Raw genomic sequence first — 20,130 nt, 5'->3', positions numbered from 1 at the left:
ATAAGTGAGTGCTGAATATAAATGGTGATAGACATGACTAATTAGGTAGCTACGTGTAGACCGCGTAGGGTAAACAGGGGTTGCTTAGCAACCAATCGAAACAAACAAAACTGCTAACCTACATCCTCAAGTTAACTAAAACAATGGATATAGACTACCGAATCATAAACCTATACAAAACAAAACAATACACGGAATGTTTAACACTATGCGCTACAGCGCTACAAGGGAAGGACGACCGTATGCTAGAGTTCATACAGATGCGAGCTATGACGATACAGGCCAAGATTGCGGGGAATGGATATGAGGAGGTGGAGTATGTACCTCAGCAGGATGAGTTGACTAGCACAGCTGTGGCGAAGACGCCGCGGCCTGGGACGTCCTTTCAGAGGAGTGCTAGGACTGCTCAGAATATTGTAAGTATTAACCATAGAACAGGGCCTTATTGCTTTCCTTCAAACCCTCATTATGATGACCTATTTGTGTCCGCGGTCGGCTAAACGTTCTACTTAGTGTAAGGCCTCATGTTGGGCGTGCAGTGGAGCGAAGCGTGCGGCGGGAAAATAAAACGATTGAAGCTCATACAAGTGTCTTGAGTTGACGCTGCATAGGGTGAACGCACACTCGCCCGCCCCGCTCCGAGCGTCCACTCAAATCTTACACTAATAAACTTAGTCGTTTGCCATAAAGATGCTTCAAAAGTTCATTGCATTCGTATAAAGATTAGGCACAATCAATTTTCGTCATTCATCATTCGCCTGCCCTTATCCCATTCATTTGGGGTCGGCGCAGCATGTCTTCCGCTTCCATACCTCCTTATCATCCGTCATCTCATCATTCACTTGCTTTCGCTTCATATCATCTCTCACACAATCCATCCACCTTTTCCTCGGTTTTCCTCTCCCGTTACTTCCTTCCACACTCATACGCAATGCCTTTCTCGTCACGTGACTCTCATCCCTTCGCATCACATGCCCATATCATGCCAGACGATTCGCTCTTACTTTTTCTACTATCGGTGCAACTTTCAGGCTTCCTCTTATATACTCATTCTTTATCTTATCCATCCTTGTCACGCCACACATCCATCTTAACATTTTCATCTCTGTTACATGCAATCTCTTTTCATCCATCACCTTTAGGGCCCAGCACTCTGATCCATACATGACGACAGACGACAGGTCTGATGATGGATTTATAAATTTTACCCTTCAATTGAAGCCATTTTCGTCATTATACTTATGCTATTCGGAAGTTTTGTCATCCACGGACAAATTTAGATTCCTTCATTTTTTTAACCGCCTTCCAAATCTCAAGGGAAGGGGTTCTCAATTCGTCTGTATTTTATTTTTTATTTTTTTTAATGTTTGTTCCACGATATCTCCGTCGTTACTAGACCGATTTAAAAAATTTTTTTTTGAATGAATGTATATGCATGCAGATTGGTCCCATTTTTCTCAGAACCCAGTTCTGGTGGTGGGATCCTGGAGAAATCGAGGGAACTCCTCAAATCTGAAAGGCATACATATGGTGATTTTTGTGTTTTTAAAGGAACAGCATGCATTTACGTACGGAACAGTGACATTTGGTGCAGTGCAACTCCTGATGATGGTCAGAATGGAACTCCTCAAATCTGAACGGCACACTTATAGTGACTTTGTTATTTTTTTTATAAGAACAGCATGCACTTACGTCCAGAACAGTGACATTTGGTGCAGTGGAACTGCTGATGATGGTCAGGACGGAACTCCTCAAATCTGAACGGCACATGCACTTATAGTGACTTTGGTATTTTTATAAGAACAGCATGCACTTACGTCCAGAACAGTGACATTTGGTGCAGTGGAACTGCTGATGAAGAGTGAGCCGCCCCTGGTTAGAGTTCCGTTCTGGTAATCATTCTCATCTGTAAGTACTTCAGAATCATCCAAATTTCAAAATTGGTTTAGATATGACGGAGATATCGAATAACAAACATTAAAAAATATACAGACGAATTGATAACATAATCCAACATTTGAAAGTATTTATCACCAGAACCCCATAGGAAGGCGGTTTTTTTTTTCTTAAAAATTATTAAACTATTTAACTCATTTCAATTTTGTAGAGAACAGCTACAGCAACTTTAAAGACCCGTGCCGGTACCAGCACGGCCCGCGCCCGTACCGCCCGCAGTGCGCTCAACACCGCTTCTCGTGCCTCCAGGGCAGCCACAGCCCTCGCTGGAGCACCCTTCACCTTCACCCCGACCGTCCCACTGTCGCTGAGATTCGTGGATAAGGAAAACAAAATGTTTACACCTTCAGCAAAGACTCTCTTTGAATATGTCTACTACTGTGAAGGAGATGTTCGTAAGGTACCACTATCTCCTGTTTGCTTTCAACGTTCTACAACGCGGTTTTGTCGTACAAATCGTACAACAACGGTGCCTTCTATCAACGATTGTGACTTGGCTAACCACCCAGGATCCAAGTTCGGGTATACTTACTCACAAAGCTGTGTAATGTGTGCATGTGTTTCAATACTTTCAATTTTAAGAATGAGATACATTTTTACCTACTTATTCCTTAATGTCCAGGCAATAGAAATAGCATTCCAAGCCCAAAACGTGGACGAGACCACAGACTGGTGGTGGCACTTCTCCCTCGCCCGGTGCTACTCCACTCTGGGCATGTTCCGAAACGCGGAGGACTGTCTGCGGCAGGCGCTGAAAGTGAACAAGCACGTGGCGATATATCTGCGGCTGATCGCGATGTATGTGGGGCTCAATCAGCCGCTGTCGGCGTTGGAAGTCTGCAAGCAGGTACTATACCTGCCTATTACATTTTCAAGATTTTTTGTAGAATCGAGATAATCACACCTTTATTAACTAGCACTCGCAATCCACACCGTTCACTGTATCGCTTGTAATAATTAATTACTTATAGCTATATAAGATGTTCCTCTTCGGAGGCCGCAAAAACATGTGACTCACTTTCATGGTTATACCAATAAGATGTCAGAGACGTCATATGGTATAGTGTCTCTCATTCACATTTACAAGATTGTTTTTGTCAGTTTGGCATGAGGATACTTAAACATCGTTTGTCCGTGTGGCAGGGTTTGTCCGTGTTCCACTCGTACCCACCGCTGCTGCTGGAGCAGGCCAGGATCCACGAGCAGATGGGCAACTCCACGCTGGCGGTGCAAGAGTACCGCGTGGTGGCGCTCGAGGATCCAACCAACATGGAGGCTGTGGCCAGCATTGCGATGTTCAACTTCTATAATGACCAGCCGGAGATTGCTTTGAGATACTACAGGTTAGGCTACACATCTTATTATACTTGTATTACAACTAACCGAATAGGTAGTACCTTAGGAACTTTTAGAAACAAGTGAAGGAGTATCTTGTGGCCTTAATCGATGTTTAAAGTTGACATCGTACATATCTGATGCCTACCTGCAGTTGAACCAAGCTAGATCTACCTACTAGGGAGCTCACTAATCGGGTGATTTTTCCCAAACGGGACAAATTAACTTCATCATTAGAAAAAACAGTGAATTTTTGTGCTACAGATCAATTCACACCTGTCATTAAACCTTAACATGCACCTATTTCTCTGGTTTCCATCGTCATTACATTTTTAGGAGGTTACTAGCGACGAATCCACCAGGCGCAGAGATCTACAACAACCTGGCTCTGTGTTGCTTGTACTGCAACCAATGGGACCTCACGCTGCCCTGCTTCAGGCAAGCACTGTACTTCTCCACCAATCCGGAAACACGCTCCAATATCTGGTTCAACTTGGCGCATGTAGCTTTGGTAAGCCTTGAGATTTAGTTAGCAAGTTGTAATTGAAGCTGTTGCTATTTTGTTGTGGAATATGAATTTCACACCTGACAAGCAATCTTTAGAAATTATTCTAGATTATTTGCAGAAAACGGCGATTTTTGTAACAGTTAATCTTCAGATACTTAGTTTAGTATTCCCCTTTTAAGTTGTTACCTCCAGTAGTTCTCATTGGTTTATAAGTATAAAGAGCGAAGGACATTTTCGGTAGACGAGTGAGACGACGTTAAAGGGGAAAACTGAAATTCAAAGTTGCATAAGTGAAGTCACCATTTTCTCTGCATTAAGTTAGGTTCTGGATCTGGAGTGGAGTAGCCCAATGCATTTAATTCTACAGTCCACAGGAGACATGGTGCTGGCACGGCGGTGCCTGCAGGTGAGCCTGGCCACAAACTCCGAGAACGAACCCGCACGGCACGCACTGAAGACCTTGGATACTCGGCTGCGTGCACGCAAAGACAAGTGAACATCATATACCAAAACCAGCATCACCAACTAGCAACTTTCAAGAGAAAGAGAAAGGGCGTTGGTGTAGTTTCTTTTGGTAGATCAATGGGCATGCGGCATGCTTATCGCGGAAAGGAATATCTCACTATCTGCCGCTCTATTAGGTACCTACCTACATGTTCCGGCGAGAAAAGAAATTACGATTTTGCTCGTAGAACCTACTTATTCGACTTAATTCTTACAACAATAGGGTCATTACTCATTACACTCATTACTCTCACAAACGAATGTCAGAAACGATACGAATTAATGAGCTAGAGCTCAATTTTAATATGAGAAGGATATTTTAATAAAAAATATTGGACATGGAACTCTATAAAACAATGTTAAAATGAATAAAAATATTGTTTAGGTAAACGTGTATTTTTATTTCTTAGTCGTATTCCCTTAATTTGAATCTTATTTACCTTTTCCTGTTCAGGTACGTATACTTATACCTACCTAATTTCAAAATGATTTACTTACTTAAGTCTATTGGGCTACCACTCAAGTAGCCTTGCACACTAATCCAAGGCCTTCAAATAATCGCCAATGGAGAAATCAAAGGACTCCATACTCCGCAGCTCATCATACTTGGCGGAGGCCAAGGCGTCCAACACCGGTTCGGGGTGCGTGAGTTTCGGCCTCGCCGTCGTAACGTCCCCTGTGACTTCGGCCTCGGGCGCTATCCTGGATAGATGCCGGGCTTTGATCTGTGGACATACTTATTTGAGTTTTTCGTCAATGACAGCCAGTGATTATCCTAGTTTATATAGAAATATGTGCACTATGTGATGTTGGTGGTGATTCATGGACGAGGTATATGCCGATACGGTAAGCGTTACAAAGGGTAGGGTTCATTGCAAATTATGAAAATTGATGATAAAGATTGAACGTAGCCCTGCGCGAAATTAGAAAATTGTAGATTGGAGAATTATGGGGTAGATACGAAGTAGGTATATAACGAGTATAATTCAGGAAATTCGTTTAAACTTGCTGAAGTTTTGTGGCTGTTTCATCATGAATAATTCACATTGCAGCTATTTGTCCCACGAATCTATAGCTATAATTTATTAATAAAATAAATAAAATAAATATTGGGGACACCTTACACAGATCAACTTAGCCCCAAACTAAGCAAAGCTTGTTCTATGGGTGCTAAGCGACGATATACATACTTAAATAGATAAATACATACTTACTCGTATATACATAGAAAACATCTATGACTCAGGAACAAATATCTGTGTTCATTACACAAAGAAATGCCCTTACCGGGATTCGAACCCAGGACCGCGGCTTAGCAGGCAGGGTCACTACCGACTGAGCCAAACCGGTCGTCAATATTTAGAAATGGTCCTTCGAACCGGATAATACTGCCAGTTTCCTGATTGTGAGTATAAAAATGTAAGCGACATTAAACCAAAATAATGCACGGTGATTGTTATGTCCTAACTAGAACAGGATTATGATTTATATTTACCATATCCATAGAAGACTGTGGCACACCGATGCTTTCCCAAGAATCTGATCCCTTTGGTATTACCAAGGGTTTAGCAAAATTTGTATTCTTCTCTTTAGCGTGAAAACCGGCCCCAAATCCAATGTTGTAGAACATATCTCTAGCTCTTTTTACTAACTGAGGCTCTTTGGATGAGTAAAATATTAAATGGGAGTTGGTCGCTAGCGACACGCTTCTCATGGTTGTGCATATGATTTTCTTAATTTCATTATCTGAAAATTAAATAAATTGCACACGAATCCTGGTAAAAACGTTTTGAAAGTTATATTATAAGATATGGGCGACAAAATATTTGATGAACGATCGGGATTGTGCATGACCTGTTGTTGCTCTTTTGGGTTGACTTACTTAAGTCCTCTGAACGATTTCCATTCCGGCGAATTGTATTGTATACTCGTACCTTTCAGTAGATATAACGTATAATGAACTTTGACATATACTTACCATAATTTTTGAATACATCATATTTTCCACCAATGATGATTAGCTCGGGCTCAATTCCGGTACCGTCGTAAGTCTCTTTTACAGCTCCGATACACGTCTCCAAAATATTCCAGATATTCTTTATTTTACTAAGGTCGACCATCACACAGCAATAGTACTTTCCTCTAACAGGTACAGAAGTAAGCGTGTTTTTCAAAACGTCAAGCTTGCCGCCATACTCCCAAACGTGGCATATCGACTTGTCTATGCTTTGCTTGTTTACTGATTTCCGGCCAAAGGAGTACTCCAGGACTAACGTTTCTCGGGGAGCTTCGTTTTTCTCCAGAAATGAGTGAAGCAATGTAGATTTTCCCTGATAAGACAAAGACAGCTGTAGGTACTTAAGTTGTGTTTGTGTAGTAGGTTTTGTTCTTAAGGTCTAAGCGCCTGATAGCAATAAATAGCATGATTGATTTTGAGGGTTTTTCCTTGATGTATAGGCGCTGGTAAAAGAATAGATACTATGTGACTTTACTAAGCAACTTAAGCAATTTAAGGGTCCAAAGAGTGGAAATAGATGAAAAATGGACACGTGTATAAACATAAATAATATAATAAATGAATGAGCAATCGCATCCCACTTCTTAGAGCGTAAGTAGTAAACGAACTTTACTCACCACAGATTTGCTGCCCGCGACAAAAACCGTTCTAGAACTATCATCGTTGGTTTCCGACAGAGCTTTATTCACGATTTGTGAAGCTATTTCAGGTATTGAAAGCATATTTTGGGCTTTAAAATATTTTTAGCAAGCTAAGGTCTTAATCATAAACACATTAATCGTAATGTTTGTAAATATGGTTGCCTAGCGACATAGATCTGCAACAAGCGTTTGTTCGAAAATGGATCTATTGTGATAGATACAAGGTTCATACTACACGATATTTCGTTTCTGACTCTTATGCAAGTGCGAGACACTCTAATCTCGCATATTGAAGTGATATTAGGCTACTTGACCCTTTTTTAAAGTTGGTCTCATATTATTAGGTACTTACTGTCCAATTAACCGAAAAAAAATATCACCATATTTTATTATGACTTATAAACCGTAAAAAAATATTTTTAAAGAAAACTTTTACGTAATCATTACGTAATATCAGGCAAAAACAACATCAGCCATGTCATCTATAGATTTTCTGTGAATGAAGTCATTCAGTGCGAAAACAACACTTTCTGACACTTTAAGTACGAGGCATAAAGGTCATTATGTCAGCGATTGATTTGACATGAATTCTATGACGTCACTACACGGCCGACAGCGTTTTTGGTGGCCAAAATAAAAAATTACATTTTTAAAATAAAAATACGTAGTCATCGTACACATTTAATACCCAAAATCATTAAATATTTATTACTTATGTCAAATATTACAGAAGCCAATCATTTATTGTGCCAAATTAGATATGAGTCTAGTAGTAAAGGAGTAAAATGACATATCTACATTCCTTTAAGCCAAACCCCATTTGAATTCATGGCTAATATCAACAATATACCTAAAAATTCTGTTCTCTATGCAAATTTGCTAATAGCCATAAGCAGTAGGTACTGATTGAATGTGTGCGAGTTGTTCAGAATTTGAAATAGGATAGCTGCTATTAGCTATCACCATGGAATAAATGGGAATAAAGTGATATTATAAGTTGTCAAAGCGGAGCGGACCCCAGGCTCCCATGAGCCGGGATAGCGCAAGGAGGATGGACAGAGTGATATTATAAGAATAATTCATATAAATTATTTAGTATTTAATTAGTTAGTTAGTTATTACACTTTTTGTCAACAGCTACCAGTTTATTAAGTATATTAAATGCATGAATAAATACTTTTACCATACAAAGCTTTACATTCTCACTTTTAGTTACTTAAATAATTATTTTTGCCTCTGCAGGTTCTGGTATTCCAATTCCTTGTACATGATATCTTGGTTGAGTGTCTGCAGGATGTCCTGGAACCTCTGCCGGAGGGTCTGGTTCTCCAGCCCGGCAATCTCGTGCTGGGTGCGCTGGCGGCGCTGCTTCAACTCTTCAAGCTCCGCACTGATTTGTTGCAACTTGTAGCTTACACCACTCTTGTCTTCCGACTGCAAGAAGTCATCCACCGAAAATTGCTCCTGACTGCTCATGTCTACGTCCATTTGGTGACTTGATGATGCTTGTGGCTCACTCACTCCTGGCGTGGAGCTAAACATTTCAGGTTTAAATTGAGTAGCAAGATTTCCTCCTTTAAAGTCACTTGCCCCATAAATGGAATTAGTGTCCGAGAAATGATCATCGTAAGATGACAGCCTGTCATCTACATCAACATTTACATTATCATCTTCAGCATCACTGTCACTCACGGCACCACCAAATATGTCCTCGACCTTTGATGAGCTCTCTGCCACATCTCGTTTAATGTTTGGTTCCTTCTTTGCTTTGGTTTTCTCAGATTTGGTTGATGTGGATGCACTGGGCTCATGTTTAACCTCATCTTCCTCTTGGATCACCTCCCATGTGACACTGACAGCTTCATTGTCAGCGCGCAGAAGTCTCTTTACTTCTTTTTCTATTTCAGGAGCTTCCATGCACTTTTTGCGCAAAGTCTTCCGGAAACGCCTCTTTCTTATGTTTTTCGTTGGTGGTGTGATGCCGTGAGGATGAAGGTATTTTTTATCAACTTTAAGTGGATCTTTCTTCTTTTTTGGTGACTCATCCTCCGTAGTCACAGGGTCTAATTCTTCTTTGCATATCATCATCTGACATATATCCGCAGTTTTGTAAACACTTTTTCTATCAATCGTCTTCAGTGATTCAATAATAGTCGGCAAATCTACGATCTTTGCATGAAGCAGCCAGTGGTCAAAGCGTACTTCACCATGCCTCATATCATTTTCTAATTGAATAGAAAGTCTGTTTTTAAAATTATCCCCTGATTTCAAAAGCTCACGAAGGGCTTTAGCTGGCTCCGACGGTAACCTCATTATAAATTGAGATTCCAACTCCACGGGGTATTCTGGCTCACGTCTGTTCATGGTAACGTTTAACAACAATGGTATACACTAGTTAGATGAATTTTCACTCGCTTTTTTTCGTTCTTTTCTATTAATTCATCATTAAATTTCGATTTCGCCGCAACAGGTAAAGAAGAAGCAAATACGTCAAGCAAACGTCAGTCTTGGTGTTACCAATGTAAAAATATAAAAATGAATATAACGATGCTTGCACAAATTGACCAATTTGACCAAACCAAATACTATATACTATAAATACGTCATTGGAACGGCAACAATTTTACTAGCGCCATCTAACGAGTTGTCAGTTGTTCAGACTTTTATTTTAGTAAATTAAAATAGAAAATGCTATTACTTGATGTGCTTTAACATTTTTAGACGGAATAAAACAAAAAAATAAGAATATGTGACTTTTTTTAATTTTATACTGTATGAAACTAAACTATTTGATCAATCATAGGACGCTAGTGTGCATGTTGCCAACTCTGGCACCAAGCTGCACGTATTAACTCGTAGAGTTTACATAATTTGACCAAACCTATTGCACTCGCTTCACTTAGTTCATTTAGTTTAGCTACCTGCATCGTGCAAAACATCCTTAAAAAAAGAATATCTGAGCGAGCTATCGATTTCTACCTTATCTGTGGTGTTGTCGATGAAAGAAAAAAATATACGAGTGAAGAGTGAACATATGAAAATATCACACAAGGTTTACTGCTAATAAAACCAAATTGCGTTACAATTAGTTACGAAATAACTGCTTATAATTGTGTTTTTGCGAAGAAGTGCTAAGTTGAGGAGTGCATTTAAATGACAATTTTACAATCATATTATGGTTAGTATCACAAAATTTGTAGTTTTAAAGTAAAGACGGAGTTGTCACCTTCACTCTTGTCCCCAGCATTTTGTATTTGTTATGCTCTAGAAATGTTATTATTTGGATGACTCGCTATGTCGCTATAAATAATCAATTTCTTTTACATCGCAATTTCTAATATCCTTTGTTCATAATGTTACTGGAGATGAAAGAGAAAGGCTTTTCCTTATGGGCTGTAACCTACTTAATATGAGTGCATTTCATACGGTGCATATATTTCCGCAATTTGCTTCAGAAACTCCTAGCTTTATCGTCGTATATTTATAATTTGCTTTTGAATCTTGATTCTGAGAGTTAGTATACTATTTTATTTAGTTTTATGTATAGGTTTCGATTTTATAGTACGCCATAGTTGCATGTAAATAATCACCATGTGATAATGTATGACTATTGACCTAATTATTTGTGTCACAACCCTTGAAGTATTCTTTATTTAATAATATTAGCACAGCATTAGGAAATTGGTTAATAATGTTATTAGTAGGTCAATCTTTAATAGTCATTGAATGTCTTACACAGTTTGGAATAAAATTAATTGTGATTATGTAAAAATTGTAGGTTGTATCATGTAGTTATTTGTAAAATGAGATTTTGATGATTTTTACTGCTTTGTATTTCTAATTACCGGGGTTTATTGCATGGGGTTTTTCAATGTGTTAATTTAGCATACCTTGATTTAGAATACACAAATTTTGCAAGTTTTTGGAGGTTGAAGAGGGTATTTTTATGAAATAACCTCCCATTCATTGCGACATTTGTGTCTAAGAATATATCAAAGGTTTAAAGGACCATTACATTTACATTATTGAGAGTCACCTTGACATTCAAATAAAGAAGGGTAAATTCATATATTAAGTTCACATTTAATGCCATTATTTTAAGTGTGTTGACTCTCAAAACTTCAGGTTAATTTATTTTTATTTTAGAATTGTAAGCATGTGTACATTGTTTACATTTTCCTTAAATATACAATGAGTCAAAACATTTGTGTCTAGACTATCTAACTGTTATTTTAATGATCAATACTTGTAATCTGATCTCTATTTTATTTTATTGATTAACCCTTCGAGCCCCAGTGACATCATATGATGTCAGTAAAATATAAGTAAATACATATAGATGCTTGGGACTCGGAGGGTTAAGACACTAATGAGATCTCTCATGTAGATGATACAGTATTATACTATATAAATACAATACATACCAATTCAATTTATTGCACAACCTCGAAAATGTACATAGCGCAATAAATTTAGATAGATGTAAAATTATAGATTTAAACATGTACATTTGTAACTTTAATTATATTCTGTAAATCTTTTGTTTTTTTCTTAATAAAGCTATACAATAATAATAGTATATATATATAATAAGAATTTGAAAATGGTTTTCTAGTATAAAGTTAGTAGAAAAATCAAAAATAAAAGTTGTATACAGAGTAATCAGAAATGTATATTTTTTACCAAACACCCTATATTTGTTGTGCAGATGTCGGAAGTGGATCCGGAGACATTGCTGGAGTGGCTGCTGACGGGGCAGGGTGATGAGCGCGACATGCAGCTCATTGCCCTGGAGCAGCTCTGCATGCTGCTCCTCATGTCTGACAATGTGGACCGGTGCTTTGAGAGGTAAACATATTATGTAGATGTGAGAAGTGCTTGCAGTATGTAAGCAGCTGCAGCAACCTTCAAATCACGTATGAACAGGCACCTTCTGGGCGAGCTCACTTTATCGTAGGCCACATCTTCGCTTTGGCTAGTCTGTGGCCATGAGTAAGCCCATTTCAATTAAAAAAGCCTGACAGTCCAGCACAAGGGTCCCAAACTTTCGCCCTATCGTCGAAAATGAAGTGTCCATAGTTTCAAAACCAGCGGGTCTAGACCCGTCATGCGCGGATCCTGGGGGAGGTCATTACCCTAATACAAATTGACCACGTAAATGTTACACGTTTAATTAAAACATTTTTCATACTTGACTAAATAATTTCATAGTAATATTCTCAAATCTCACGAGTATTAAATGCTGTCATTAACATTGTTTGTAACTTTCGGTTTTGTACAAATTATCAAATATACTGTTGGCGAGTTGCCAGCAGGGAAACAGTTTATGACCAATGTGGTTTCCTAATAAGCTTATCTAATAGCCATCCTCTATGCAGTCGTAAATTTTATGTTAATGGGTTTGTTACTGGGTTGATATAGAGGAAGTGAAACTGCACTACGGAATTAATTCTAACAAAGATTTTTTATTAGCTACGGATTTTCCTTATAGTCATACCAAGCTAAGTCGATAGTGATTTTGTTCAGCCTCGCCAGTGCATGTGCAAGGGTTAGGAAACGTCATGGTTTTGTATAAGTATGACGTTTAAAATATGGGTCTGTCAACATCACTAAACTTAACATGACTCTAAAACTACATTAAAAAAAAACTGTACATGAAGCATGAGATTAAAATGGTGTATTTTGTTTCAGCTGCCCTCCGAGAACCTTTTTGCCAGCATTGTGCAAAATATTTTTAGATGAGAGTGCACCCGACAATGTGCTGGAAGTCACAGCCAGAGCTATTACCTACTATCTGGATGTGTCCGGTAAATTATATATATGTCGCAGTAAGATAGATAAAACCGTTATATAGTTATAGCCCTAGGAATATAATTATACGTCGTAACATAGTTAAACGAAAGCGATTAATTGCTATCTTACTAGGAATATAACTATAATACGTTACTAGTTTAGTAAAATAGTTATATGACTGGATTCAGTCTAGTGAAATGATTATAGGCAGGAGTGCGGCGGTGCGGCAGAGGTATAGTTATAACCCTAGAGATATAATTATATGCCGTAACATAGCTAAACAAAAGCGATTCATAACCATCTTACTAGGAATATAATTATAATACGGTAGGTACTAGTTTAGTTATATAATTATATCACTGGATTTAACTTAGTCTAGGGATATAATTATAATACGTCTCTAAGTGGGACTGGAACCGGGAGTCCCGGTTCTTTATAGTTCTATACAAAAAAAAATCAAAAGGAACCCTTATGTCGCGACTCTGTCCATCCGTCTGTGTGTTTAGAGAGATAAGCACATTGAATTGGAAATAATTAACAAATTCTTGCCCTAAACAATTCTTCACTGTGGTTTGTTTGTTTAACGCATATAATTATATCCCATATAATATATATATATATATATATATATATATATATATATATATATAATATATATATATATATATATATATCTGTAAGTTATATGTAGTAGTTACACCCTTTATTTGAACTCATCTAGAGAATGAGACTTGGTTTTGGTTTATTGAATACATGTAACAGTGATGCATTAGGATTAGAGTTAATTATACATATCTAAAGCTCTGTTTAGATATATCATGCCCTATATTTTCGTTACATAGATCAACAGAATTAATCTTACAGCTTCAACAGTGTGTTACTCTTCCTAAACATTAAAAATACGTGACTCGCTCCTATTTCTCTACTAACAAGATCGTGTCAAATATGTTATGATTTAGCAGCCTTTTTTGTTCTTTGTCGTACAGATGGAGTGCGAAAAGGGTTTCCTTCGTATTTTTCCGGAAAAGTTCGTATTTGTCATGCTAGTTCAGTCAATGTCAGTACATTTTGTAGTGAGACTGACTGAAATAGCATGACACGTTCGTACGTTTCCGTAACAATACGAAAGCAAATCTTTTCGCACTACATCTGTATCATATTATTGCAGGTGACTGTACTCTGTAGTTAACAACAATGGAATGCAAGTTCTCTGGTGTATTTTTACTAGGCTAGATATTTTGTAACTAAAAAAATATGACACTTAGAATCAGAACAGTTCAATAGAAATCGCTAATGATGTAACTAACTTGAGTAAGGATTATAAACAAGAAATATCCAATTTCATCTCACCTATTACCCATCGCTCAGCCACATCACATTGTTTGTATTGGAAACTAAACAAAGATGAGTCATCGCGAGTCATTCCGCGCGTTGCTTTAATGGTTATAATTTATGCAGACTGTGCTGAGACTAGTCATATTTACATATCAATATGAGTAGTGGTTGCTAACAGGAAGCTATATAACTTAGGTGTTTAAAAATACAATTTTACAGTATAATACTGTACTAGTTAGGTAATGAACTTATTACGCAATTACTTCAAAATTTTTAAATGGCCATATATACTGTAAAACGTCATACGATACACGTGCGAAGAGGGAATTCGTAACTCGTGTCGATTTAAGACACTCCCTTCGGTCGTGTTTTAATTTATCGCCCTTTCGATTCCCTCATTTGAGCAATTCCACGTAACTGTAATGTAAGTGACCACTTCATTGCATGTTTTTTTATTTATGATGCAAATTGAAGTCTTAATTTATCTCTAGATAAGCCTACTTTTAATCCTTAGATATATTGATATTTAAATTAGCACCATGAATAAAAAAACATGCAAATAATTGGTCACTTACATTACTCTGTTACATAGAATTACCCATTTCTTCCACTTTTATTATGGTACAATTATAATAAGTATAATACTTGTAACTGTAACAAAATAGTACATTACTCGTGTCGATTTAAAACACTCCCTTCGGTCGTGTTTTAATTTATCGTTTATCGTTTCGAACTTCCTTTTTTACGCACTTGTATCGTACGACGTTTTTCAGTACAGATGAGCCTCCGAAGTTTCGACCTGTCATATAATGAACCACTTCTCACACTAGTGCGTAAAAAAAACACCATCTGTACTGAAAAAATATAAAAGGAAAACCTTGTTCAAATGAAGCTCAACTGTCCGATCTCTGAATGTAATAGATAGAAAACATTTATTTACCGCCACATGCCACATCAAAGTACTGTCACGTCTATGAATATCTATACATAGATATCGAAATTTATTGCTGGGGAAGAAGGTTCCAAAATTGAATACAGGTGTATAGATATACGGTCAGCGTACAAATAAAACAGAAGACACGCAAACAAAAAATATTAGACGCTTAAATAGGACGCTCAGCATAATGCCACGGACATCTGCAGCGCTAATAATTACCTTGTTAGGTAAAATAAGAGTTGAAATGAATAAATGCCGAATTATAATTATTATTTTTATCTTAATTCGTGTGTAGCGGAGTGCACCCGTCGGATTGTGGCCATCGAGGGCGCGGTGAAGGCCATCTGCAGCCGCCTGCTGACCGTGGACCCCAACAACCGCACCAGCAAGGATCTTGCCGAACAATGCATCAAGGTCAGTTGATACAGTTAGCATTGTCAACTGTCAAGGCACCAGAATTCTAGAGTTTTTCCAGATATAATGGCATTGTCAAGTCGCGCAAGATGTATGGAGTCCGCGTGAGAACGCTCATGCTGGCAGGTTAGGAATGAAAGAACAATACTGGCGTTATTCATAAACGCTTTATGAAACGTCAATTAGCTAATAATAGTTTGTCTTTTTCTGTTTTAAATGTATTGGTGAGAAAGGGATAAAACACTTTTTTTTTATAAGTTCGGCTTTAAACTAGGAGCGGCGATGCAACTGAGAAGGTCGGATCGGATTTTTAGTTTTCACCCATGATGACTTTGCTCGCGGCTCGCCGCTGCGAGCTTTAGCTTGGCCCCACGACAGTTTCATTGACTTGAAGTTGAATAAAGTTGATCTGCTACATTTTTGTGTAACTGTGTTAAATGTGTGCAGGTGCTGGAGCTAGTGTGCACCCGCGAGGCGGGCGCGGTGTGGGAGGGCGGCGGGCTGCCGGCCGTGCTGCACTTCATCACGCACTACGGCACCGCCGTGCACAAGGACACGCTGCACTCCGCCATGGCCGTCGTCTCGAGGTTACTAACACTTGTACTCGCTTGCTATGTGGTACAATAGACCCGGGGGCCTACCTCCTATCAGGACACTTGTACTCGCTTGCTATGTGGTACAATAGACCCGGGGGCCTACCTCCTATCAGGACACTTGTACTCGCTTGCTATGTGGTACAATAGACCCGGGGGCCTACCTCCTATCAGGACACTTGTACTCGCTTGCTATGTGGTACAATAGACCCGGGGGCCTACCTCCTATCAGGACACTTGTACTCGCTTGCTATGTGGTACAATAGACCCGGGGGCCTACCTCCTATCAGGACACTTGTACTCGCTTGCTATGTGGTACAATAGACCCGGGGGCCTACCTCCTATCAGGACACTTGTACTCGCTTGCTATGTGGTACAATAGACCCGGGGGCCTACCTCCTATCAGGACACTTGTACTCGCTTGCTATGTGGTACAATAGACCCGGGGGCCTACCTCCTATCAGGACACTTGTACTCGCTTGCTATGTGGTACAATAGACCCGGGGCCTACCTCCTATCAGGACACTTGTACTCGCTTGCTATGTGGTACAATAGAGCCGGGGGCCTACCTCCTATCAGGACACTTGTACTCGCTTGCTATGTGGTACAATAGACCCGGGGGCCTACCTCCTATCAGGACACTTGTACTCGCTTGCTATGTGGTACAATAGACCCGGGGGCCTACCTCCTATCAGGAGGTCCACAGTGTCCAAAAATTTAGAAGGAGTCCAGCCCTTGAAAACCAGGAGAGCCGGCTTTAGGACAATGACAACAATAAAGGCACTGTATTCACTCAAGATACTGTAGTATTTATTGAATAATTTTATAACAGTGAGCTTTTTACACAGAGAGGTCCTTTTGCTACATGTATAGTAAGATCTTTTTATCTAAAATTCTATCAAACTTCTGATAAAAACATTCAGGCATGGCATGGAACACCATTAAACTATATACACCCTGTTTTTTTTAATTCCGTTAACTTTAAGGGAAGACTCATTAGATCAAATACAATTAATTTCTCTAAGAAAGTAGCATCGTAACTCTTGCGGTTATAGAGTTATTATAAAAATAAAGATAATTGCTGAAAACGTATGTCACAGCTTTTACCAATTCTTAATGTTATTTGTTTTGACATGTGCCGTCACTCTAGTTAGTGTCACTTGACACTAACTAGAATGATTCTTAAGGGTCTTAAGGCTCACACTAATAAATTCATTTATTATGTATAAAATGATGAAAAAAAATTTTGACGAATTTAACTAAAACTGATATACAGGCTGGTTCCTGATAATGAACCTAACGACGTGTCGAATTTAACGGAAAACAAAAAAAAAACACATTGTATATGTTTTTGTAACATTAATATTCTTTTGTGACACAGGGTATGCGGCAAGATGGAGCCAGGATCGGAGCGTGTAGGCGACGCAGTGATGTCGCTCTCAGCGTTGCTGCGTCACGCGGACGCTCGCGTGGCCGACGCGGCTCTGCGCTGCTTCGCTTCCCTAGCGGACCGCTTCGCTCGCGCCCACGCTGACCCCGCGCCCTTAGCGGAACACGGTACTACACAACTACCTACTACTTGTGCTACACACTACGCTTGTATGAGTGATTGTGACAGGTCGACTGGCCGCCTTCTTGACAGGCAGTAACTGCGAGGTAATCGAGAGCGGGTGGTCGGCACTTTCAGCAGGGAGCGAGAGTGGCCATATTGTACCATAGTACTCTTTATTATACTGTGACACTAGCTATAGCAGCATAAAGTGGTCATATCTCTCAGCATTGCTGCGCTGAGCAGAGAATGTGACGATCGGAGAGCAATGGGACTAGTTAGGTATAACAAGGACAGCCGATGCCGTACTCCGGTTGATTCTTCTACACTTAATTCTATTTACATTTGAACCGGTTTCACGTATAAATATCGTTGCAGGTCTAACTGAAGAGCTAGTGCGCCGCCTCGGCAGCACCGAGGGCAGCGACGACAAATGCCTGGCGCCCTCCGTGTCCACCACCGTGAGCCTGCTGTCCACGCTGTGCCGCGGCTCTGCGCAGATCACACATGTATGTATAGTTACATAGGCTACTAGACTCATATCGAATTTGGCACATTTTTTACACGACTGCCCAAAAAAAGTGTTTTACTTTGGCCACCAAAAACGCTGTCAGCGATGTGATAACGTCATAGAATCTAACTTAACTTTATGTCGAGTCAATCACTGACATGATGAACTTTATGCCTCATTCATAAAATTTTGCGTTCAATTCGATTGACGTTATGCACAGACAATCTACATATAGATTAACATGGCTAATGTTGTTTTTGCCTGATTAAGTGAAAGTATACTTTAAAAAAGTTTTTCTCGGTTTTTAAGTTGTAATAAAATATAGTAATATTTTTTTTCGGTTCATTGGACAGTAATTAATAATATAGGATAGACTTTAAACAAGGGTCAAGTAGCCTATTGCTGGTAGAGTCTGTGTGGAAGGAGAAGTGTCCTAGAGTGTATTAGGCCCAATGCATTTTACAACTCTTTTCTTTCCCAACAGACTGTATAACCGGATTACAGTGTGATGTTTTGTCACACGGATCATGATATTTATGAGCTTGGGATGGTACGGGTTACAAAGCAGCGAGACTCTGTGATGTCTTATTTAGTGTGAGAATGTCTAACCAAACTCAAGGTACTTGCGCATCTACAGACAGACGTTTCTTATATGTGGTGGGCAAAGGTAACGTAAGCGTCGACTGCCGTGCGGCATCTTTATACGTCACTTTTTATAGTTTCGACAACCTTATATTATGATTAAAAAAAAAAATGTTTTCAATATTATATGCCAACGTCGAGTTTAGCTGTAATTTCATTGAAAAATAAGCGTTTTCAATGTTTTACTTAGCATCTAGGCAATAAAACTTCAAGTTGTGAAAAAGAGGCGTGACTCATTCACGCCTAGTTTGGTCGAGTAATCGTCTAAATTGCTCCACGCCGCCTTCCTGTTGAAAAACCGATTACCCAGCCAGCTGTGACTCCAGCACTCCGTTATTGAGACTGCTAATTACTCAAGTCACCCAATGCAACCAATGATATATTACACTTTAAGTTCTCGCGCTTTGTACACATATTTAAAGTCACTTACAAGTCGAACGCGATTAATTAACATTATTTTACCTATTTTCCCAATGTTTCGGCCAGGTTGCACTGGCCGTGGTCGCGAAAGACTGACGTCCCAGCAAAGTGTCATTGGAGATGTAAACACCACAAAACTACCCGATATTAATTTGTATAAATGTTCGGGGTAGACAAATAAATATAATCTACCCGCTTTTAGTTAATGTTTACCGTTACGTGTCCCACCGCACGACACACAGCACTCACAACATCCGCTCACTGGTCCAAGATAGATCTTTTATAATATTTATATATTGATATATTCAATGATATATTGTTTTACGATTACGACTAGGGGCAAATTTCAATTACTGTATTTTTTACACGTTGTACATTGTTTGCATTATTACATAAAGTGGCCATTGGTCCTCTATCTATTTATAATTCACGCGTTTTTAGTAGCATGTTGAGCTCAAGTTAATAGTGTAAAATATGGAAAAAATTCTATCAGTTAAAATGCCCAATCATCGACATTTATTTGATTGGTGGATTTAGAAGCGTGCTGACAGAAAGACCTGGCGCCTCAGTATCGCTACCTGGGGAAAAAAAGATTCGGAAAACCCTTATTGTCTGATCTCAGGTTGTACCTAAGATCGTTTTATGCTTCGAAGCCTTGAAGGCTAAACGAGATGGTTTTCGGCGTTAATGCGACAACTGACGTTAATAATAGGGTTGGCGACAGTCATGCAATTGCGTAATTGCCTCTGTCTCAAGTTTTGCTACAATTATTTCTGATTAGAAAACCTTTTGATTTATTTTAATGAATTATATTATAACTCAAGCACCCGTCAGTTAAATCGTATTTAAAGAACGGGACTGTATAAAATAGTAGTATAAAAAGAACAAATCATCTCTGAGGCACGCGAGGAATAGTTACTATCATCTTTTTCTATTTTAATCTATTGTCTGAGATTTTTTTTATTCAATTGTATA

General features: G+C 38.9%; 4 protein-coding genes across 4 annotated transcripts in view; 2 read left to right on the top strand and 2 right to left on the bottom strand.

Annotated features, from left to right (window-relative positions):
- Positions 1–39: 39 nt before the first annotated feature.
- On the top strand, positions 40–4,620 carry LOC125228367 (tetratricopeptide repeat protein 8). Its single transcript, XM_048132912.1, has 6 exons — positions 40–416; positions 2,108–2,356; positions 2,579–2,803; positions 3,100–3,299; positions 3,628–3,802; positions 4,167–4,620. Exons 1-6 carry the CDS (start codon positions 144–146, stop codon positions 4,293–4,295), a joined length of 1,251 nt encoding a protein of 416 aa, XP_047988869.1. The 5' UTR covers positions 40–143; the 3' UTR covers positions 4,296–4,620.
- Positions 4,621–4,753: 133 nt separating this feature from the next.
- On the bottom strand, positions 4,754–7,079 carry LOC125233668 (cytoplasmic dynein 2 light intermediate chain 1). Its single transcript, XM_048139746.1, has 4 exons — positions 6,938–7,079; positions 6,282–6,633; positions 5,799–6,049; positions 4,754–5,028 (listed from the first exon to the last, which is right to left on the bottom strand). The coding sequence occupies exons 1-4, from the start codon at positions 7,040–7,042 to the stop codon at positions 4,840–4,842; spliced, it is 897 nt and encodes a 298-aa protein (XP_047995703.1). The 5' UTR covers positions 7,043–7,079; the 3' UTR covers positions 4,754–4,839.
- Positions 7,080–8,039: 960 nt separating this feature from the next.
- Positions 8,040–9,455, bottom strand: LOC125227383 (transcription initiation factor TFIID subunit 7-like). The gene has a single exon (XM_048131693.1). It carries the CDS (start codon positions 9,323–9,325, stop codon positions 8,186–8,188), a length of 1,140 nt encoding a protein of 379 aa, XP_047987650.1. The 5' UTR covers positions 9,326–9,455; the 3' UTR covers positions 8,040–8,185.
- A 518-nt stretch (positions 9,456–9,973) lies between these two features.
- LOC125224702 (E3 ubiquitin-protein ligase Ufd4) overlaps positions 9,974–20,130 on the top strand; it is a 52,396-nt gene continuing 42,239 nt past the window's right edge. The window contains exons 1-7 of the mRNA XM_048128139.1: positions 9,974–10,139; positions 11,670–11,809; positions 12,653–12,768; positions 15,322–15,440; positions 15,888–16,027; positions 17,415–17,590; positions 17,961–18,091. Of these exons, the coding sequence (XP_047984096.1) occupies positions 10,137–10,139; positions 11,670–11,809; positions 12,653–12,768; positions 15,322–15,440; positions 15,888–16,027; positions 17,415–17,590; positions 17,961–18,091 (825 nt within the window). The 5' untranslated portion in view covers positions 9,974–10,136. The remainder of the gene's footprint in view (positions 10,140–11,669; positions 11,810–12,652; positions 12,769–15,321; positions 15,441–15,887; positions 16,028–17,414; positions 17,591–17,960; positions 18,092–20,130) is intronic.

The sequence above is a fragment of the Leguminivora glycinivorella genome, chromosome 1, assembly GCF_023078275.1.
Source record: "Leguminivora glycinivorella isolate SPB_JAAS2020 chromosome 1, LegGlyc_1.1, whole genome shotgun sequence".
Lineage (NCBI taxonomy): Eukaryota > Metazoa > Arthropoda > Insecta > Lepidoptera > Tortricidae > Leguminivora > Leguminivora glycinivorella.
Note: the sequence above shows the minus strand (reverse complement) of the source record. Positions and strands in the feature narration are given on the sequence as shown.